The sequence below is a fragment of the Acomys russatus genome, chromosome 7 (genome assembly GCF_903995435.1).
Source record: "Acomys russatus chromosome 7, mAcoRus1.1, whole genome shotgun sequence".
In the NCBI taxonomy this organism is placed as follows: domain Eukaryota; kingdom Metazoa; phylum Chordata; class Mammalia; order Rodentia; family Muridae; genus Acomys; species Acomys russatus.
This window is the reverse complement of record NC_067143.1, coordinates 53,817,960-53,841,259: the sequence shown is the minus strand read 5'-3', so window position 1 is coordinate 53,841,259 and position 23,300 is coordinate 53,817,960. Positions and strand designations below refer to the sequence as shown.

General features: G+C 46.7%; 1 protein-coding gene across 1 annotated transcript; it reads left to right on the top strand.

The window, feature by feature from the left end:
* The first annotated feature begins 11,843 nt into the window (after positions 1-11,843).
* Positions 11,844-17,712, top strand: LOC127191785 (folate receptor alpha). Its single transcript, XM_051149097.1, has 3 exons — positions 11,844-12,038; positions 16,870-17,194; positions 17,343-17,712. The coding sequence occupies exons 1-3, from the start codon at positions 11,880-11,882 to the stop codon at positions 17,666-17,668; spliced, it is 810 nt and encodes a 269-aa protein (XP_051005054.1). The 5' UTR covers positions 11,844-11,879; the 3' UTR covers positions 17,669-17,712.
* The last annotated feature ends 5,588 nt before the right edge of the window (positions 17,713-23,300 follow it).

The window sequence follows — 23,300 nt, the reverse complement described above, 5'->3', positions numbered from 1 at the left end:
ACATGCATCCATGCTCACACATGCACAAATAAACTTTCTAAAACTGTTAGGGTCTGGGAAAGGATGTATCAGTGGTTAAGAGCACCGGGTGCTCCTCTATCGAACCCAAGTTCAAATCCTAGCACCACCTGCATTTCACAATCATCTACAACTCCAGGTCCAGGGGATTTGATGTCCTCTTCCAGTCTATGTGGGCACCAGGTACTCAAATATACATGTAGGCAAAACACCCATACACAGAAAGAAAACAAAAATTTTTTTTCCAGGTAGGGTTTCTTTTGTACTCCTGGCCATCCTGGACTTGCTTTGTAGACCAGGCTGGCCAGGACTCCTGTTATGCAGAAAAACACTGTCTGTCTCAACAAACAAACAAACAAACAAAAGTGCTTCTCATTGTCTTAAATTTATATACATCCAGTTTTCTGGATAGAAGGAAGAAGGTCCTCTTTAACAGTCTGTAGTCAAACTGAAAATCAAGGTTAAATGAACTCTTGCCCTGCCTGCTCCAGGGAAGACTTCTGTCTTGTCTGAGCTCACCTTAAAGGCTATTCAACCAGGTGTGCACTCTCCTAGCCCTAAATGGTCCCACCAAGTCTAGACAGCAGTGAAAGAGCCAGCTAGCTCTCCCAGGACTTGGCCAGCATCCCAACTTTCTCAGGGTCCCCAAAGATGCTGTCACTCCGTTCAGCAGGAAGCAGTTTAAAGAACACAACACCCTCATTCCTGCCTCACCGCCACTTCCTGGTTCCTCATTATTAATTAAACACAAAGGGCGGAATGTTAGCATGCAGGCGATTCTTCTGGCCTGCCCTCAGGGACCCAGGAATTGCTTATGTCATGACCTGCTGCAGCCAGGTGTGACAGGTGTGTGAGCCTGATAAAAGAACTGCCTGCCAAGCCAGCTTTCTCTCTCTCTCTCTCTCTCCCTTCTGTCTCCAAAGTCTCCCTTTCTTCCCCTTCTGTCCTCATGAGTTGCTCAGTGCCTCTACCTTTTCCCAGGTCCTCGCTCCTCTCCCTTTCCACAATAAACATCCTTTATAACAGATCTGTTGCCTGGTGTCATTTCTCAGGGGCACACCTTGGCATGGGCCTGCCATGGTACCCCCCTGCCACATTATATTTTATAAACAGTATGCACACATACTCAGGCGCAAACATGCACACAGTAAAATAAATTAATTAAAAGCCGGGCGTGGTGGCGCACGCCTTTAATCCCAGCACTCGGGAGGCAGAGGCAGGCGGATCACTGTGAGTTCGAGGCCAGCCTGGTCTACAAAGTGAGTCCAGGACAGCCAAGGCTACACAGAGAGACCCTGTCTTGAAAAACCAAAAAATAAAAAATAAAATAAAAATAAAAATAAAAAATAAATTAATTAATATATATTCTTTTCTTGTTGTTGGTTTTTTTCTGAGACAAGGTTTCTCTGTGTAACCTTGGTTGGTTTGAACTCTCTTTGTAGGCCAGGCTAGTCTCAAACTCACAGAGATTCACCTACCTCTGCCTCCTGAGTGCTGGGATTGAAGGTGTGTGCCACCACGCCCAGATAATATATATTCTTAAATGTTCATCAGGGAAGCTGGCGTGGTGACACATGCCTTTTAATCTCAGCACTCAGGAGGCAGAGGCAGGTGGATCGATGTGAGATTGAAGCCAGCCTGGTCTACAAAGCAAGTCGAGGCCAGCCAGGGCTACACAGAGAAACCCTGTCTCAAAAAACAAAACAACAACAACAAAAAAGATGACTCAGCAGGTAAAAGCAATTTGCTGCTACTAAGGCTCATGATCTGAGCCTTGAGATCTCTAGGGCTCACATGGTGGAGGGACGAAACTGTTTCCCACAGTTGTTCTCTGACCTCCACTAGATGTGGCATACTGCATGTTCAAGCGCGGGGGCGCACACACGCGCGAACGCGCGCATACACACACACACACACACACACACACACACACACACACACACGTACACACCCCTACACACTCCCCCCCCCCACATGCATACCCACTCAAAACAAATACATGTTTGTTTTTTTAAAGATTTATTTATTTGGGCTGGAGAGATGGCTCAGAGGTTAAGAGCCCTGGTTGCTCTTCCACAGGTTGTGAGTTCAATTCCCAGCAACCACATGGTGGCTCACAACCATCTATAATGTGATCTGATGCCCTCTTCTGGCCTGCAGGTGTACATGCAGGCAGAACTCTATACATAATAAATAAATCTTTACCAGAAAAGAAAAGAAAAACCAAAAGAAAAAAAAAAAAAAAAAAAAGAAAAAGAAAAGAAACATCTTGGAAGCTGCGTGTGGTAGCACATGTTTCTGACCCCAGCATTCAGGAGGCAGAGGCAGATGGATCTCTGAGTCTAAGGCCAGCCTGGTCTACAAAGTGAGTCCAAAAAACAAAACAAAACAAAACAAAAGCCAGGCGTGGTGGCACACGCCTTTAATCCCAGCACTCGGGAGGCAGAGGCAGGCGGATCGCTGTGAGTTCGAGGCCAGCCTGGTCTACAAATTGAGTCCAGGATGGCCAAGGCTACACAGAGAAACCCTATCTCGAAAAACCAAACAAAAAACAAAAAACAAAAACAAAGTGAGTCCAGGATAGCCAAGGCTACACAGAGGAAACCCTGTCTCAACAAAACAAAACAAAACAAAACAACAACAAATAAACAACAAAACAAAAAGAAAAGAAAAAGAAACAACTTGGAGCTGGGCGGTGTTGCATGCCTTTAATCCCAGCACTCGGGAGGCAGAGGCAGGAGAATCTCTGAATTCAAGGCCAGCCTGGTCTACAGAGTGAGTTCCAGGACACCAGGGCTACACAAAGAAAAGCCTAGTCTAGAAAGAAAGAAAGAAAGAGCAACAGGAGCCGGGCGTGGTGGCGCACGCCTTTAATCCCAGCACTCGGGAGGCAGAGGCAGGAGGGTGGCTGTGAGTTCGAGGCCAGCCTGGTCTACAAAGTGAGTCCAGGACAGTCAAGGCTACACAGAGAAACCCTGTCTGGAAAAACCAAAAAAAAAAAAAAAAAAGAAAGAAAGAAAGAAAGAAAGAGCAACAGCATGGAGTCTGCAGCCCTTAGGATGCTGTCTCAGGATGCAGACAGACTTGTGTCCTGCAAATGAACATCAGACTGGCCTTGTCTCCACAGCTCTGAGGATGCACAGTGTGATGAAGGCACGTGTGTGGGGGCTGACACTCAGAAGAGCTCAGATCGCTCAGATCTTTCCCTCCTGCAATCTGGGGGGATGTGGGGGTGTCAGATGGTTTCTTGTTATTACTGCCTGGTCACAAGGCCCTTGCAGGCTGAGCCAGAAGAGATGATAACGGTCTGGCTGATAATAAATTGCTAGCTCAGAGGGACACACCCTGGACTGCTTCCAAGGTGACTGCTCCATTCTGTCCCTCCCTAGTGGTCAAACAATCCTAGCACTGAGGCTCCAGGTGGGCACAGCACCTCAACATTCAGGGCAGTGTTAGGTCTCACACCAGGAGAGACAGCTACTGGAAGTGCCTAGGCAGGCCACTCAGTTCTCTCAGTGTCTCTCAGTCCTTACCTGTTTTTACACTTTTGCCCTTTTGGTCTCTTGCCTCTCCCTGCTCTCCTCACATGGTCCGGGGTCAGGGTCATGTTCACGCTGGCCTCTTCCAGATCCCTCTGGCCTTTCTCGTCCTCGTATCTACAATAAGTCTCCTTCTCCACCATACCTAGGAGCAGTCATGTCCTGGACTCGCTTTGTAGACCAGGCTGGCTTCGAACTCACAGAAGATCTGCCTGCCTCTGCCTCTGGCTCTCCTAGAGGTTCACTGTAGTCCTAGAACTCAATCTTCAACTCAAATCCTCACTGCAAAGATGACTTATCCTGAATCTGTAGAGCTCAGGAGCAGAGGAGCCATAAAGGCCAGTTAATAATCAGCCACCCAGGCAGAGGCAGGTGCCACTACCCAGGGCCTCAGCTTTAAGCACTGAATAGACACCTGGCCTGCCCTTCCCCAAGTTAGCAGGCTTATCTGAAAGGATAAACAGAAAAGGAGGCCTGAAGGCTCTAGAAGTCCTCAGCCTGCTGTGATCTTCCCAGGACAAACACTCCTGGGGTGTCACAGGACTCGGCTACACTGCTGAGCCAGGGAGGAGGCAGAACCACTGAGTCAGGGACCTCCTAACAGCAGATCTCTTTTGTAGGGCCTTCCTCTTTGGCTAATTATCCTCCGGAGACCAAATCGCCTCCTCTTCCTCCTCCTTTTTCTCTTCCTTCACTTCCTCCTTCTCCTCATCTTTTCCCTGCTCCTTTTTCTCTCTCTCTTTCCCGGCATTCACCAAGGTATTGGCTTTTCTTATCTTACCTAAGTTTCTATTAGAGACAGCTCCCACATCCACATCCAACTCAGAGGCTTCCTCTGGGGGCACGCGCGCGCACGCGCGCACACACACACACACACACACACACACACACACACACAAACCCAATCAACAGCTTTCCATTTTCTCCTGTTCAAATCTGCTCCCTTTTCGCACAGCAACACCGTCCTGGCCTCCGGGTAGGGGCTGCATGTGGTGGGCTCTGTTTTGGCTGCGGTGGGATGCCGGAGGGGTCAAAATGAGCTCAGATCTTAAAGAACCATAATGACTTATCAGCGGAGGAGACGACGGAATAGAGAAGAAGGGAGTTTGGGCTTTCAAACCACTGAGGCTCCTGTCTGAAGATTTAGACCATCAATGATTTTATGACTGGAAGTGGCTGACAGCTGGTATGGTTGGGGAAACTAGTAGCTGGCAGAAGTTGGGGACATGGGACCTTCTTCTTCTTATTTTTTTTTCTTCCTTTTTTTCTTTTTCCAGAGACAGGGTTTCTCTGCTTTGTCCTGGCTGTCCTGGATTCGCTTTGTAGACCAAGCTGGCCTCGAACTCACAGAGAGCTGCCTGCCTCTGCTTCCAGCGTGCTGAGATTACAGGCATTGTCCACCACATCTGGTGGATGTGATTATTTTAAAGGATCTTAGCAGCTCAAGCACAAAGTTTGCTTTTATTGGGGGAGGGGGCTTTTCTGCAGGGGGAGGGGGTGGCTGAGTGTTTGGCCTTTCCTACGCTTTTATTTACTTAATTAATCTGGGTTTTTAAGACAGGGTTTTTCTGTGTAACCTTTGCTGTCCTGGAACTCTCTCTGTAGACCAGGCTGGTCTGAAACTCAGAGAAATCCGCCAGTCTTTGCCTCCTGAGTGCTGGGATTAAAGGTGTACACCACCACTGCCCAGCTATTTGTTTGTTTATCTTCAATGCTGGAGATTGAACCCAGGGCCTCACAGTGGCTAGACAAACCCTCACCAAACTTCCCCGGGGACCAAGCCTCCCATCCCTTTCAGAGGCCTGGCTGGCTGCACACATGCAATAATTAACAGCCGCGTGGCCTTCGCCCAATCTCAGGCTTCCATTCCTGGGCTCCCTTCCCACTGCCTGCTCACAGCCCCCGTCTCCTAGGCCACTAAACCCACCAGTCTCCTGGAGCTGAGCCAGTGTGAGAGCTGCCTCCTTTTCCGTGCTGCCGCCGCCTGACACCTACTTATCAGGGACCACATACCTAAGGTATCCCCAGTTTATGGTAAAGGATTTGCTGGATTGGCTAGGCTTTCTTTTCAATGCCTGAAGCCCAGAGAATCCAGAGGTGGAGACTGAAGCCCAGAGCAGAGCATGGCCAGGCCCAAGGTTCCACTGTAAGGCAGTAGGTAGTATCTGTCCTTTAACCAGAACCTAAGGCTTCTGCATCAGCCCAGTGCTGAGCTCTCAGCTCTCCTAGCCTAGGGCCACTAACTGTATGCGTGGGGGTGGTGTGGGGCGGTGTCACAGGTGGACTAAGATCTGAAATGTGTGACTGGGAAAACAGTGATGAGCTTGCAGGATTGTGGTTCCCAGGGAGACGGAAAATTCTGCTTGAAGGAAGTTAAAAAGAAAAGTTTTCAAAGAGACTGGGAAAGATCTGGGGTGGGGGTGGGGTGGTGCAGGGACTCAGCAGGGACTTGGAACATTTCAGCAATTTGGAGCATTTTGCAGCAGGAGGAGTTGGGGGAAAGGGTCAGACTTGGGTGGGTAGCCTCAGTAGGTAGCACACAGTTGAAATCAGCCTTTATTTGGAGACTTTTTTTTCTTCTTCTACGTCTAATCTTCCAGTGAAATGACCTGAAGATACTTATGTCTGTTTTCCGCATGGTCAAGCAGGGAGGGGAAAGAGGCCTGGGTTGGGCCAAGCTCTCTGGGCTTTAACCCCCACCCCCTCCCCAAGCTCTAAGTAGGCAGGTCCTGTTTTACCCTGTAGGAGTTGAAGACACACCTGGTGCTCCAACAGGACTGACTCCAGGGCCTGGACGCAGAGATTAGAGTAAGTAGATTAACAGAAGCATGGCTGGGTCCTGGAGTGAGTGATTTAAGTGAGAAGACCGGATGCATAGACATTATTGGAATAAGCAGACTGGTTGGGTCCGGTGGTGTTAACCTGTAATTCTGTCTGCTCTGGAGGCTGAGGCAAGACAAGAAAGTTCAGGGCCTGGGCCAAAGAATGAGTTCAAGATCAGTCTGGGTGACAGAGTGAGACCCTGTCTCAGAATAAAAGCGAAAGGAAGGTTTGTAATAGTTTTAACAGTAGAGGTCCTGACTAGCAAGAGCAAGGCCTTAGGTTCAATACTCAGGGCCACAGAAAAGAAAGGCTGGGAGTAGGGCAGAAAAGAAAGCTGGGTGGGCATTAATTTCCTGACTTAGTCTAGCCTTGCTATGCCTGTGCAGTCTGAGAGTCCCGTCAGGACACGGGGAATCAGGGTTTCTCTGTGTAGAACTTGCTCTGTAAACCAGGTTGGCCTTCAACTCACAGAGATCTGCTCGCCTCGGCCTCCCAAATACTTGAACTAAAGGCATGTGCCATCACTGCCCAGCTTGTTCTTGTTTTTATGTTTGTTTGGTATTTGTTTTATTCCGAGATAGCGAGATTTTCTATGTAGCCTGGCTGTCTTGGAATTAACTCTGTAAACCAGGCTGCAATCTTCCCGCCTCTGCTGGGACTAATGACGTATTCCTCTATACCCCACTGGGAAATGGGGTAATATGGAGAGAGATGAGTCTATGATCTGGGCGATCTATAAACCGAGGGCATGACCACTCCAAGGTTTTGGGGGGAGGTTTGTCATAGATGTGAGGGAGAACACAGCCAGAGGCATCTGTAAGCATGCTGAGAAAGTAGATTGAAAATGGGTAACAGGCTGGACCGGGCCATGGGGTGGGGATCTGGGAGAGGGGGGGAGGGGAGAGGAAGATGGGGCAAGAGGGTGGGGACCAAGAGAGGAAGACAAAAGGGAACATAGCTGAAATTCCAGGGTAATTAGAGAATGAGAAGGGGGAAAGAAGCCCCTGAGCCAGAGAAACCCAGGGGAGGGGCAGGGTAAGCAGAGCGGCTAGGAGCCACTGAGTGAACTGGGAGGCCAGGTTGAGCTAGGAAGTGCCACGGATAGTCCTGGGTTCTTTTTTATTTTATTTATTTATTTATTTATTTTGGTTTTTCGAGACAGGGTTTCTCTGCGTAACAGCCCTGGCTGTCCTGGACTTGCTTTGTAGACCAGGTTGGTCCCGAACTCACAGAGACCCGCCTGCCTCTGCCTCTGCTGGGATTACAGGCATGTGCCACCACACCCGGCTCCCTGGGTTTCTTTTGGGCCTGACAGGAAGCCCATTTGCTTTATCAAGTCTTGAATGAAGCATGGATTTGGAATTGAGGTGGAGAGGGTTTTGTGGGAAGTAAATTTGGAACATTTTAACAATTTGAAATATTTTGAGGAGGGAAGGGACAGGTACGAAGAGTCCCTTTCCAAAAACTCAGTGTCTTTGGCAGAGGCAGGCGGATCGCTGTGAGTTCGAGGTTAGCCTGGTCTACCAAGCGAGTCCAGGACAGCCAAGGCTACAGAGAGAAACCTTGTCTCGAAAAAAAAGTTGATTTTTTTTTTCTCAGTGTTTTCAGTCAATGGATGGTATCCTGGCCAAGGCAACGACAGCTCTGTAGGAGGAGGCTCCTAAGTCGCCCAAAATCTCAAGGCTGTCTGGCTGGCCAGGAACATCTCAGGGTCATAGAGTCTCTGGAGGGGGTAGGGTGGGGGTGGGTGGGGGAGTTTGCTTCTGTGATGTGACCAAGTGATAGGTCTGAAAAGGAAAGCCGGACATGACACCTTTAATTCAGCACAGGCAGATGAATCTCTGTTGAGTCTGAGGCCATCCTGGTGTACATAGAGAGTTCCAGGACAGCCAGGGCTACACAGAGAAACCCTGTCTCAAAAAACAAAACAAAACAAGATCAAACAAAAACTGGAAGAAACAAACCTTGTGTGGATAGTTCAACTCTGTAGGGGGTTAGCCAGGTTCAGAATCTCTTCAGCTCAGGATTTAAAAAAAAAAAAAAAAAAAAGATGTATGTATTTATGTATGTATGTATTACATATAGGGTGTTCTGCCTGCATGCAAGCCTACACATCAAAAGAGGGCACAGATCACATTACAGATGGTTATGAGCCACCATGTGGTTGCTAGGAATTGAATTCAGAACCTCTGGAAGGACAACCAGTGCTCTTAACCGCTGAGCCATCTCTCCAGCCCCAAATAATTTTTTTGTTTGTTTTGTTTTTTGAGACAGGGTTTCTCTGTGTTAGCCTTGGCCGTCATGGACTCGCTCTGTAGACCAGGCTGGCCTTGAACTCACAGAGATCTGCCTGCCTCAGCCTCCCTAGTGCTGGGATTAAAGGCACCACACCCAGTAATACATGGGTTTTCTATGTAGTCCAGGCTGCCCTGGCACTCTCTGTAGACCAGGCTGTCTCTGTGTTCTGAGTGCTGGCTCAAAGGGGTGTGCCACCAATGCTTGTCTTGAGCTCAGGATTTCAAGGCTGGTCTGGGCCTCCAAACAAACAAATAAAATTCCGGAAATCTTCCATTTAGCTGCAGCTTCTTAAGGTTTTGGTTGTTTGGTTTGAGACAGGGTCTCACTGTGTCAGACCTGTCTAATTCTCGAAGATCTGCCTGTCTCTGTGTCTCCCAGCAGATCAAAGGTGTGTGCCACCAAACTAAATACGTTATGTACTTATTATTTATATAGTATTCTGGCTGCATGTGTGCCTGCAGGCCAGAAGAGGGCACCAGATCTCATTATAGATGGGTGTGAGCCACCATGTGGTTGCTGGGAATCAAACTCAGGACCTTTGGAAGAACAGCCAGTGTTTTTAACCTCTGAGCTATCTCTCCAGCCCCTAAATATCTTATTTGTAAAATTTTTATTTATTTTACTTTATGTGGACTAGTGTTGCCTATATGCATGAATGTGTGAGAATGTTGGATCCTCTGGAACTGGATGGAGTTACAGACAGTTGTGAGATGCCATGTGGGTGCTGGAAATTGAACCCGGGTCCTCTGGAAGAGCAGACAGAGCTCTTAATCTCTGAGCCATCTCTCCAACCCCAATACCCCTGGGATTACAGGCATGCCTGGCTCTATTTGTAAAGCTTTTATAAAAAGTCAATTGGTGGCCTGGTGTTGTCACATGCTTTAATCCCAGCACTCAGGAGGCAGAGGCAGGAGGATCTCTGTGAGTTCGAGGCCAGCCTGGTCTACAAAGCGAGTCCAGGACAGCCAAGGCTACATAGAGAAACTCTGTCTTGAACTGCCCTCCCTCTCACCCCCCAAAAAGTCAGTTGGTATAAAAATCTGACTTGCCAGCCATGATGGTATAAGGCAGATTTCTGGTGAATTCAAGGCCACCCTGGGCTACATAGCAAGTTCCAGACTAGCCAAGGCTAGTAAGACCTTAACTGAAAATTCAAACCAAAAATAAAATAGAGATCCCTGATTAAGTAGTTGCCTGCAGCTGGAGAGATGGTTTAGTGGGTAAAGACACTTGCTGAAACCTGAGTTCAATTCCTGGATCTCTTATGGCAGGAGGCAACAACGGACTCCTGCAAGTTGTCCTTTGACCTCCACACACATGTCAAGATACATACATGTGTGCATACCCAGGACAAACTAAATAAATAGCTGTCAAAAACTTTTAAAGAAGAAGAAGAAAAAACTGACTTGAAAAAAGTCAATGGAGCAGGGCACTGTGGCGCACGCCTGTGGTTCCAGTGCTCAGGAGGCGGAGGCAGGCAGATCTCTGTGAGTTCGAGGCCAGCCTGGTCTACAAAGCAAGTCCAGGACAGCCAAGGCTACACAGAGAAACCCTGTCTTGAAAAAAAACAAAACAACAACAACAAACCCAGAATTTGGTTGGTTTGGTGTGTAACACCACACTTGGCTTAAAACAGAATTTGTTAATCCCACCCAAGCAACAGTAATACCACTACCGCAGTTCTTGAGCAAATCTGAAGCAAACTGTATTAAATACTGGCCAGGTTGAACCCAGAATTCCCAGAGTATGGTGCTGAATTACATTAGACAGGGAGACCCCCCCAAGGCTATGTTCTTCCCACCTTTGTCCAATCCTGGGCAAGCATAATCCAGTTGTACTCCCTGCCTATGTAGTGTGATCAAGCCCATCCTGTGCTCTTGGGGCAACTAAGCTTGCTTTCAGGAGTGAAAACTTTTGGCTTGTTAAGAACAACAGCTAAGCTGGGCGGTGGTGGCACATGCCTTTAATGCCAGCACTCGGGAGGCAGAGGCAGGTGGATCTCTGTAAGTTCGAGGCCAGCCTGGTCTACAAAGCAAGTCCAGGACAGCCGAGGCTACACAGAGAAACCCTGTCTTGGGGGAAAAAAAAAAAAAAAAAAAAAAAAAAAAAAAAAAAAAAAAGAACAACAGCTGCGGCTGGAGATGGCTCAGCAGTTAAGAGCACTGTCTCTTTTTCCAAAGGTCCTGAGTTCAATTTCCCAGCAACCACATGGTGGCTCACAACCATCTGGCATGCAAGCAGAATACTATAAAAATAATAAATAAGTAGATATTAGAAAGAAAGAAAGAGAGAGAGAGAGAGGAAAAAAGGAAAGAAAAGAACACCAGCCAATGGCTGGTGGTGGCGCACACCTTTAATCCCAGCAGGCAGAGGCAGGGGCAGGTGGATTACTGTGAGTTCGAGGCCAGCCTGATCTACAATGTGAGTCCAGGACAGCCAAGGCTACACAGAGAAACCTTGTCTTGAAAAACCAACCCCCTCCAAAAAAAAAAAAAAAAAAAAAAAAAAAAAAAAAAACAGGAAAAAAAAAAAAAAGGAAGAAAACCCCAAACCAAAATAAAAACAACAGAACAAACCAACAACCCCCAGCATTCCAAGAAATTATCTGTTCTTGGCCGAGTAGAGTTTACAGATTAGGGGCATTTTAAGATCTCTAAAGCACAGTAATTTAAATTAAAACATCACAAATTGAGGGCAGGAGAGACAGTTCATGGGTTAAGAACACTGACTTCTTTTGAGAGGACTCGTGTTACATTCCCAGCACCCACGTGGTGGCTCACACCATCTGTAAGTCTAGTTCTAGGGGATCTGGTGCCCTCTTCTGCCCTCTCGGGACCCTGCATGCATGTGATGTATAGACATACATGCTGGCAAAACACTTAAAAAGATAAATACTTTAAAAAAAAAAATCTTGTCTTTTCAGAGTGGGTCCCAAGTGCTAGGATTAAAGGCGTGTGCCACCACCACCTGTCGAGGTGGCCGAACTTTGTTTTGAAGATCCTTGTCTGAGTCTCAGGACCACTGAAGTAAAAAAAGGCTCTGACCAGTGATTGTCTCCAGGGCATTTGATCCTCACTGAGTCTGGGAAGACTGACAGGAGGAGACGATGCAAGGTCCTTGAACATAGGCTCCACCCACAGGAGCAGAGCACATGCATACTTGGAGGTTGCACTTACCATAGTTGTACTTTCAGGGTCTGACATGGCTCACCTGATGACAATGCAGTTGCTTCTGATGATATGGGTGGCTGAATGTACACAGTACAGAGCTGCTCGGGCCAGGACTGAACTTCTCAATGTCTGCATGGATGCCAAGCACCACAAAGAAAAGCCAGGCCCTGAGGACAATTTACACCAGCAGGTAGGACAAAGGGTGACAGGTGGCTGACTGAGAACTAGTGGGTCAGGAGAAAGAACTATCTAGTCCCAGTCTGTGGTGGAGGTGGACAGACCTGGTCTCTAAAGTGGGTGATTTTGACAATACAGATTGGCTGCCAACTGCCAGTGTAATCAATACATGTAGCTGGTCTTCGACGTTGCACAAATAAGGAAGTAGGTTCGGGGAAGAGCCTGGGAAATGAAATAGGCAGGCCATTGTGGTGGTTTTAGGTTTAAATTGAGAAGGACTCCTCTGAGGGTCTCTGGGAAGAGTTTTTCTTTTTAAAAAATATTTATTTATTATAATATACAGTGCTCTGCCTGCATGTACACCTGCACACCAGAAGAGGGCAGCAGATCATCTTATTGATTGTTGTGAGCCACCATGTGATTGCTGGGAATGAATTTAGGACCTCTGGAGGCAGAGGCAGGCGGATCGCTGTGAGTTCGAGGCCAGCCTGGTCTACAAAGTGAGTCCAGGACAGCCAAGGCTACACAGAGAAACCCTGTCTCGAAAAACCAAAAAAAAAAAAAAAAAAAAAAAAAAAAAAAAGAATTTAGGACCTCTGGAAGAGCAGACAGTGCTCTTAACCTCTGAGCCATCTCTCTAGGCCAGGAAAGGGTCTTTACAACCCCCTCCCCCAAGACAAGGTTTCTCTGTGAAGCCTTGGCTGTCCTGGACTCACTTTGTAGACCAGGCTGGCCTCTGCCTCCCGAGTACTGTGACTAAAGGTGTGCGCCACCATGCCTGGCTTCAGGAAAGGAGCTTTAAGCTGCCACAGACGTGCTTTTCTGCCAGCCTTAGAGGTCATGAAGAGACTCTCCTATCTGTGAGGCTGACTGACAAGCATTTGGGGTCAGGCATCTAGGAAACACCTGGACTGTGGCCCTCGGCTTGAGGGTTTGAGGTCTCTGTGCTCTAACAGTTGTTTGCTATAGACCATTTATTATTCCAAACCTGCCTAAACAGTTAATAAAATCAGTGTGAAATAGCAACTCTAAAGTAAAACAACAGAAGGTTGACGACTGGGGAGTCTGAGACAGGATTCTTCATTCCTGGAGTTGCAGACGGTTGTGAGCTTCCGTATGCTAAGACCTGAACCCAAGTCTTCTGCAAGAGCCACAAGTGAGTGCTCTTAGCCTCGGAGCCATCCCTCTAGGCCCTATTTGCTGGTTTATTTATTTATTTATTTATTGTAATACTATTTTAGCCAAACAGTGGTGGTGAATGGATTTAATCCCAGCACTTGGGAGGCAGAGGCAGGTGGATTTTCTGAGTTTAATGCCAGCCTGGTCAACAGAGTGAGTTCAGGGACAGCCAGGGCTACACAGAAAAGCTCTGTCTCCAAAAATAAATAAATAAGCAAACAAACAAACAAATAAAAATTTAATATTATTCTTTGAGAATTTCGGGTTTTTTGTTTTGTTTTGTTTTTTGTTTTTGTTTTTTTCCGAGACAGGGTTTCTCTGTGTAGCCTTGGCCATCCTGGACTCACTTTGTAGACCAGGCTGGCCTCGAACTCACAGCGATCCACCTGCCTCTGGCTCCCGAGTGCTGGGATTAAAGGCGTGCACCACCACGCCCGGCTCTTTGAGAATTTCGTACATGCAAACCATGTTTTTCATCATATCTGGCCCAATCGGACAACCATGTCCCTCCACGTCCTCCTTCCTTTCCTTTGTCTTTTTGTCTTTTCTCTTTTATAAACCACTGGAGCATGGTCAGCCTACCATGGACCACTTCCCTAGGATCCAACAACTCTCAATAGCTCCTCAGCTTGGGATGAGTGTCCTATATTCTTCACTTTCCTACACTGCTGTTTTGTTTTGTGACTGTGAGGCAGGGTCTCCCTTGTAGCCTGACTGGCCTGGAACTCAAAAAGTAGACCAGATGGGCGTCCTCCATGTTGGAATTAAAGGTATGTGCCTCCATACTTGGTGCTAGTATTTGTGAGTGACTGAGCACAGAGCTGCTAGTTTTTCCGCTTTGTTTTGTTTTGAAAGATTTATTTATTTTATGTAGAGAAGTGTTCTATTTGCATGTACACCTGTATGCCAGGAAAAGGCATCAAATCACATTATAGATGGTTGTGAGCCAGCATGTGCTTGCTGGGAATTGAATGCAAGACCTCTGGAAGAGCAGACAGTGCTCTTAACCACTGAGCCACCTCTCCAGCCCCGACAAGTGCTACTTTTATACGAAGCAGTGGCAAACTTGAGCAGCCTTAACTTTATTAACTTATTCAAAGTTTACTTTCTTTTTAAGACTATATGTCTGTGTGAAAGAATACCACCCATGTATGGTGGTGGAGGCTAAAAGGAAGGTGTCAGATCATTTGGTACTGGAGTTACTGGCAGTTTTGAGCCAGGACATGGGTGCTGGGCTGTAGATTCTTAATGCTGAGTCATCTCTCTAGATTCTTTAAAAAAAAAAAAAGAAAAAGAAAAAGGAAACCAAGCAGGGTGTGGTAGTGCGCACCTTTAATTTCAGCACTCGGGGAGGCAGAGGCAGGTGGATCGCTGTGAGTTTGAGGCCAGCCTGGGCTACAAAACCAGGACAGCCAAGGCTACACAGAGAAGCCCTGTCTCAAAAAAAACAAAAAACAAAAAACAAAAACAAAACCAGGTATAGTGCCACATGCCTTTTATGCTAGCACTCTGAGGGGCAGAGGCACACAGATCTCTGAATCTGAGGTCAGCATGATCTGCATAGCGAGTTTCAGGGCTGCACAGAGACCTTATCTGAAAAAACAAACGAAAAGAACAAAACAACAACAACAACAAATTGTTTGAACATGGTTTTCACGCTGTGCACTCTCCCTCCACTAGTATTACGTGTTATGTGTTCACGTCACTGGACCCTCTCCTCTGGGTTTTGTCATTTTCTCAGTGACGTTTATCCTACCATCTGGTGGCACTGCAAGTCCACATGCCTTTCTCCTCCTTTCATCTATTTAGTTCTCCAAAGCAGTGGGCATGTTGTGTTTATCATTTTATTCCTTATTTCCTGGCTTAGGGTGGGTAGGGACTCACAAAGACTTGAATTGAAAACCTAGGTATGCCCAGCACTTGGGAGGCAGAGGCAGGCAGATCTATCTCTGTAAGTTCAAGGCCAGCCTGGTCTGCAAAGTGAGTCCAAGACAGCCAAGGCTACACAGAGAAACCCCCTCTTTTTTTTTTTTTAATATTTATTTATTTATTAAGAATACAGTATTTTGCCTGCACATAGACCTACAAGTCAGAAGAAAGCACCAGATCTCATTATAGACAGTTACGAGCCACCATGTAGTTGCTGGGAATTGAACTCAGGACCTTTGGAAGAGCAGGCAATGCTCTTAACCTCTGAGCCATCTCTCCAGGCCAGAAACCCTGTCTTGAAACCAACCCCCCACCCCACCCCCAAAAAAAGATAGAAAAAAAAAGAAAACCCAGGTGTGTTCCCAGCCATGGTGGTAAGTCTATCTCTGTGAATGCTATGTTAACCTGGTCTATATAGTGTCTTCCAGGTGAGCCAGGGCTCCATAGTGAAAACCTGGCTTTAAAAGAATTTTTAGTTAATTAATTAATTAAAAAAAAAAAAGCTGGATGTGGAAGCACAGGACTGTAATATCGCCACTTGAGAGTAGAAGAGAGTGACTCGGGAGGGAGTTCAAGGTTGTTCTTGGTTACAGATAGAGTTTGAAGGCAGCGTAGACTCCAGGAAGCTTTGTTTCAGTAAAAAAAAAAAAAAAAAAAAGCAATGGGGAGATAGTACTTGCCTCACAAATATGAGGACCTGAGTTTAATCCCTAGGAGTCATATTCAGATGGCAAGGGCAGAGGTAATGTGGGCTTGTGACCCCAGCACGGAGGAGACAAAGACAAATGAGACCCCTGCTTCCTGGCAGCTAGGGCAGATGCCTTCATCTGTACTCTACAGGCCAGTGAGAGACCCTGCCTCAAAGGAAGTGGACAAACTGCATGAGGTTGTCTTCTGACTGCCACACTTGCATACAAATGTGTGCATGGGTACACATGCACACAGGCACATGTGCATAAAATGCACATATACTGAAAGAAGCAATATGTGTGAATTAATGATTTTATTTATTTTGGTTTTTCGAGACAGGGCTTCTCTGTGTAGTCGTGGCTGTTCTGAACTCACTTTGTAGACCAGGTTGGTCTTGAACTTACAGAGATCCTCCTGCCTCTGCCTCTTGAGTGCTGGGATTAAAGGTGTGCGCCACCATGCCTGGCTGACTTTTTTTTTTTTTTTTTTTTTTTGAGACAGGGTTTCTCTGTATGGTTCTGGCTGTCTTAGAATTCACATTGTAGACCTGGCTGGCCTTGACCTCAGAGATCCACCTGCCTCTGCGTGAATTAGTAAATTTTAAAAATTATTTTTATTTTATGTGTATGAGTATTTGCTTGCTCGCGTGTATGTATGTATGTGCATCACCTGTGTTCATGTCTGCCTGGTGTTCTGGAAGGCTAGAAGAAAGCATAAGATCCCTTGAATAGGAGTTACAGACAGTTTTGAGCTGCCATGTGGGTGCTGGAAACCAAACTCTGGTCTTCTGCGAGAGCAGGCAGTGTTCTCACCCACAGCGTCATCTCTCCAGGGCTCATAAGTTACTGGATTTTGTGAGGACTGTGCCTTCTGAGCTCCCACAGCCAGCAAGGGCTCAACAGCAAGTATTTCCCTCCCCTTCCCTCTCCCCCTCCTCCTCCCCCTTCCGCCAATGATTGGCTAGGCAGTCAAGCCAACAAGGTGCAAGGCTGCACATGAAGTATTCTGTCCATGCTGACGGTGGACGTGTGTCTCCCACCACACAGTGCAGTCCCTGGAAGAAGAATTCCTGCTGTTCCACGAACACAAGCCAAGAAGCGCACAAGGACATTTCCTACCTGTACAAGTTCAACTGGAACCACTGTGGAACTATGACACCGGAATGCAAGCGACACTTCATCCAAGACACCTGCCTCTATGAGTGCTCCCCTAACTTGGGACCCTGGATCCAGCAGGTGGACCAGAGCTGGCGAAAAGAGCGAATCCTCGATGTTCCCCTGTGCAAGGAGGACTGCCAGCAGTGGTGGGAGGATTGCCGCTCCTCTTTTACCTGCAAGAGCAACTGGCACGTGGGGTGGAACTGGACCTCGGGTAAGGAGTGGGTGGAGTGGGAGGGGGCATTTAATGGTGCAGGGGTGGGGGTTGTGCACCCTTTGTGTGAAGATTGGGGGTTTTGAGGCGGGCATAAACAGAGATAGGGCTAGGCACAGTGGCTAATGGTCTCCTATCATTTATATAGGGTATAACCAGTGTCCCGTGGGAGCCTCCTGCCGTCCCTTCGTCTTTTACTTCCCTACCCCTGCCGCTCTGTGTGAGGAAGTCTGGAGCCACTCCTACAAGCTCAGCAACTACAGCCGAGGGAGCGGCCGCTGCATCCAGATGTGGTTCGATCCCGCCCAAGGCAACCCCAATGAGGAGGTGGCGAGGTTCTACGCCGAGGCTATGAGTGGAGCTGGGCTTCACGGGGCCTGGCTGCTACTGTGCAGCCTGTCTTCAATGCTGCTTTGGGTGTTTCAGCTGAGTTCCTTTTACCTTCTGATGCCTGGCACTCCCTGGCTGGCTTAGGCTCCCAGATCCCAGACTTCTTTGGGCCCGGGCTCTGACAGCCTGTTTAATAAACCAGACATTCCATATGTGTCTTATGAATTATTTGGGTGTGAATGAGAATATAATTATTTTGCTTCCTACTTCCCACTGATTTAAGTTGTTTAAACTTGATTAGTTCCTTGCTCTTACATTTACTGTTTACTAGTCAGATACACTTAACTTTTCTTTTCTTTCTTTCTTTTCTTTTCTTTTTTTTAATTTAGCTTTTTTTGGGGGGGAGTTGAGACAAGGTTTCTCTGTGTAGCCTTGTCTGTCCTGGACTCGCTTTGTAGACCAGGCTGGCCTCGAACTCACAGCGATCCGCCTGCCTCTGCCTCCTGAGTGCTGGGATTAAAGGCATGCGCCACCACGCCCGGCAAATTTAGCTTTTCAAGATAGGGTTTCTCTTTGTAGCCCTGGCTGTCCTGGGCTCGCTTTGTAGACTAGGCTGGCCTCGAACTCACAGAGATCCACCTGCCTCTGCCCCCAGAGTGCCAGTTAAGTATTTTACCATTTGAAATTGGACCCCAGTAGGGCTAACCACTCAGTGATGACCTCAGCGATGGTCAATGGAAGAGGTAGGAGCAGGAGTGTTCTGCATCTTCTACACTTCATCTTAGCCAAAAGACCAAGAAGTGATGCCAGCACATTCTACATGAATGCTGGGAAGAAGACAAGGAGGCCGGAGAGAGCCACGCCCTCTGTCCTGTCTTAGGTTTTGTTTTGAGACAGGGTCTCATGTAGCCCAGGTTAGCCTTGAAATCATCTTGACCTCCTGATCCTCCTGACTATCTCCTAAGTATTGGGATTGCAAGTACCACATCAGACGTCTAAAGTTCTTTGTTTGTTTTGTTTTTGTTTTTTGACACAAGGTTTCTCTGTGTAGGTCTGGCTCTCCGGGAAATGGCTTTGTAGACCAGGCTAGCCTCAAACTTAGAGAGATCTGCCGGCCTCTGCCTTTAAAATTAGTGTGTACTCTGTATGTACATGGTGTGTGTGTGTATCTGTGTGTCTGTGTGTCTGTGTCCCTGCCAGGGTGCTCATATAGAAGTCAGAAGAGAGCTTTCGGGAGCTACCTTGTGGGTGCTGAGAAGTTAGCATGGGTCCTTTGTGCCACTTCTCCAGCCTTTCTATGGTGGGCTGAAGAGAATGTCCCTCACAGGCTCATATATTTGAGTTAGCACTCACCAGGGAGTGGAACTCTGATAAGATTAGAAAGATTAGGAGGCGTGGTCTTGTTGGAGGTCGTGGCGTCTCTTCAGAACAATAGAACAGTGACTAAGACACTTCATCTTTTTTGTTATAGAGTCCCTCTGAGAATCTGGAGTCTCCATGAACTTCCAGGCTCCACCCATCTTTACTTCTCAACTGCAGGATTGCTGATTGCAGATGTGTGGTACCTCTCCAGATGTTCACTTTGGTGCTGGAAAACTGAACTAAGGTCCTATGCATGCATGGCAAGCAATTTACTGCCTGAGCCATTTCACTAGTCTTACAGTAACATTTCTTTTTGTTTTGTTTTTTTCAAGACAGTTTCTCATTGTAGGAGAGGCCTGGCTACCCTGCACTTGCATTGTAGACCAGGCTGGACTCCAACTCACAGAGATCTGCCTGCCTCCTGAGTACTGGGATTAAAGGTTTGTGATACCAGGCCTAGCCCAGTAACATTTTTGTTTAAAGTGTGTGTGTGTGTGTGTGTGTGTGTGTGTGTGTGTGTGTGTGTGTAAGCCAGTTGGTAGTGGCACATGCCTTCAATTACAGCATTCAGGAGGCAAAGACAAGTGGATCTCTGTGTGTTAGAGACCAGCCTGGTCTACAGAGTGAGTCCCAGGACAGCCAGGGCTACACAGAGAAACCTTGTCATGAGATAAGAAAAATGTGTTTGTGCAGGAGCACGTTTATAGACACATGGGCATGGGGGTACCCTTGGAGACCAGGAGAGGGCAGAAGAGGAAGTGCTTGGATCTCCTGGTCTGGAGTTATAGGCAGGTGGGAGCCCCGTATGGTGGGTACTGACCTGGGTCCTCTGGAAAACACAAAGTGCTCTAATGATGGAAGCATCTCTGCATCCTGTACAGTAACATGTATAATAATCCAGAAGTTTGATACAACTAATATCTATTTCTTGAATAAGCTGCCATGTTTCTTGTGGATTCTTAGGGACCTTCTGCTACTTAACTAGGATCCCAGGGTGACAGACAAGGTGTTCTATGGAGCGAAGGGGGTGATTCTATCTTATCACACACTCAATGAAATAAGACAAGAGAACTTGAGTTCTGTATAAGCCTTTCACATCTTCCACCCATCCGTTGTTTCATTGGCCAAATGAAGTCATGACCAAGTCTAAAATCCAGAAGGTCTAGAAAATACCACAATCTTTTTTTTGGGGGGCGTGGGGTTGGGTTTTTCGTTCGTTTGTTTGTTTTTATTTTTGTTTTTCGCGACAGGGTTTCTCTGTGTGGCCTTGGCTGTTCTGGACTCACTTTGTAGACCAGGCTGGCCTCGAACTCTCAGCTATCCCCATGCCTCTGCCTCCCGAGTGCTGGGATTAAAGGCGTGCGCCACCACGCCCAGCTAGAAAACGCCACAATCTTATTGTGTTCTTGACCGAACAGAACCGCCAGGCCTGTCAAACAACCTATGGCTACTACAAAGACCTTATTTTATAACCAGTTCCTATTTCTGGAAGGGTGTGTTAGCCTTTTTGTCTCTGTGACAAAATAACCAAGGAAACAATTTAAGATGCAGATTCAGATAGTTCTATTGTTTCTGGGCCTCTGTTGAGGCAGACTTTTGGGGAAGTAGGTCGGGACAGAGGAAGAGAGGATCACTGAATTACAGTGGCTAGGAAGTATAGAGCAAAAAACTAGATGTGAGTCTTCAGGGCATGTTCCCAGTGACCTACTTCCAACCAAGTCCATGTCATCCTCTTTACTGTCTCCCAAGAAAGACACTGGATTATTTGTTGTTTAGTAGTTTGCTTATTTTGAGACAGAGACTCACTTTTTAGCTTGAACTGCCCTAAAATTCACACATAGCCCAGATTGACCTTGAACTCATGACACTCTTACCTCAGCCTCCCAAGTACTGAGATTACAGGTGTGAGCCACCACGTCCATTTTACCACAGTATTATTAATCTATCAATGGATGAGTTTACTGATTAGGTCAGAGCCATCATGGTCCAATCTTTCCTCAGTAGAACTTTTAACAGAGGTCCAAGTTTTTAACATGAATCTTTTATTCTTTTCTTTTGTTTTGTTTTTCAAGACAGGATTTCTCTGTGTAGCCTTGGCTGTCCTGGACTCACTTTGTAGGCCTCAAACTCACAGTGCTCTGCCTGCCTCTGCCTCTTGATTGCTGGGATTAAAGGTGTATGCCATCACACCCGGCACAATTAGTTTATTCTTTTTTTTTTTTTTTAAACTAATTTTTATTTATTGGGGTAAGGCCTTACTATATAGCCCTAGCTGGCTTGTATGTGGGCCTGGCTAGTCTCAAGTTCACAGAGATCTGTCTGCCTCTGACTCCTGGTGCTGGCATTCAAACTTGCACCACACACCAGGCCCAATTAGTTTTGAATTTATGTGTCTGTGAGCACATATCTGTGCACCATGTGCACCATGTGAGTTCAGGAGGCCAGAAGAAAGGTGGGGTGCCCTGGAACTGGAGTCACAGGCAGCTGTGGTCTGACATGTGGCTGAGGTGCCAGGACCAAACTCCAGTCCTATGGAAGAGCAAGAATACTTTTACCCACTGAGTCATCTCTCCAGCTCAAAGTTACCCATATAACTTTTCAGTGAGATCCCAGTGCGAGGACTACTTCTGTGAAGCTGTACACACATGACTATATCAACATGAAAAGCAGAGTAATCGACCAGTAACAACCCTAATCTAGTGGATAGCGTTGGAGAAACAGAGGCGACTAATCTGAGTTTGAGGCCAGCTGGGTCCATGTAGCAAGTTCCAGATAAGCCAAGGCTATCTAGTGAGAGTCTGTCTCAAAAAATAAGAAAGAAACAGGACGTAGTGACACAAGCCTTTAATCTCAGCAGAGGCAGGCAGATCACTGTTGAGTTCGAGGCCAGCATGGTCTACAAAGCGAGTCCAGGACAGCCAGTGCTACACAGAGAAACTCTATCTTGAAAAACAAAAACAAAAGAAAGAAAGAGTGAATAAAAGGGGTTGGGGGGGCAGTTGAGACAGGGGGTCAGGGCTGCATTCGGTCCAGGAACAACTCTGTTCTCAGAACAGGCTGTAGACAAGTCCAGTTGAAACATTTACGGGAGTTGCCCACTGATGAGTGACTTTTTAAAAGAGAATGTTTATTCCAGCTGGCACAAGTATAGCCTGCTAAATTGAGGGTTATAGACCAGAGCTAGGAGGAAAAGAAAGGTTATCATATGACTAATTAAAAAAATATATAAATATATATATATGAAGTACATTACCCAAAATAACAAGATGATGACCACAATCACATCTGTTTCACTAAGTTGACTCCTTCCTTTAAAATCATTTATTGGGTGAGCAACTCTCTCCATGTCTTTTGCCTAGAGGCTGCAAGTTTTCTGGAAACCCAAGTCTCAGGCCTCAAAGAGTTTGACTCATCCAAGTGTTAGTTTAAGGCAGTGGTGTCAGCTGCATGAGTCTGTTTCCTGTAAATTGTGGGAGGAATCGTAAATAGCCAGGAGGACAGAAGAGAAAGCACTTACGCATAGCAGACGGTGGGCTCAACCTATTAATTTCCTATATCAGTGTGAAAGGAGGCCAGGTAGTAGTCGTGACTCACTGTAGGTCTCAGGAGGTGGAGCAGACAGATCTCTGTGAGTTCAAGGCCAGCCTGGTCTACAGGATGTTCTAGGACAGCTAGGCCTATACAGACAAATTTAAAAACAAACAAACAACCCCCCTAAAAAAAAAAAAAACCAAAGATGAAGAAGACAGAACGTGCAGATTTCTCCTCCAATTTAACCAATTTATTATTAAATTTTAAGATAGCTTCAGGCTGGGCGTGGTGGCACAGGCCTTTAATCCCAGCACTCGGGAGGCAGAGGCAGGTGAATTGCTGTGAGTCCGAGGCCAGCACGGTCTACAAAGTGAGTCCACGACAGCCAAGACTACACAGAGAAACCCTGATCCCAGCACTTGGGAAGCAAAGGCAGGCAGATCGCTATGAATTCAAAACCAGCCTGATCTACATAGTAAGTCTAGGACAGCCAAGGCTACACAGCGAAACCCTGTCTGGGGGGAAAAAAAAGGTAGTGGCACTATACCTGGCTGTATACAGTTGAGGAGTAGAGCACTTGAAAAGCAAAAACAAGGGCTAGAGAGATGGCTCAGTGGTTAAGAACACTGCTTGCTCTTCCAGAGGTCCTGAGTTCAATTCCCAGCAACCACATGGTGGCTCAAAACCATCTATACTATGATCTGGTGTCCTCTTCTGGCCTGCAAATGTACATACAGGCAGAGCACTGTATACATAATAATGAATAAATAAATCTTAAAAAAAAAAAAAGAGAAGCAAAAACAAACAAACAAAAACAGTTGTAACTTCTCTAGAAGTGGGGAACCCTCCCACTGGATGACGTTAAAGCAAGATCCGAGGATTT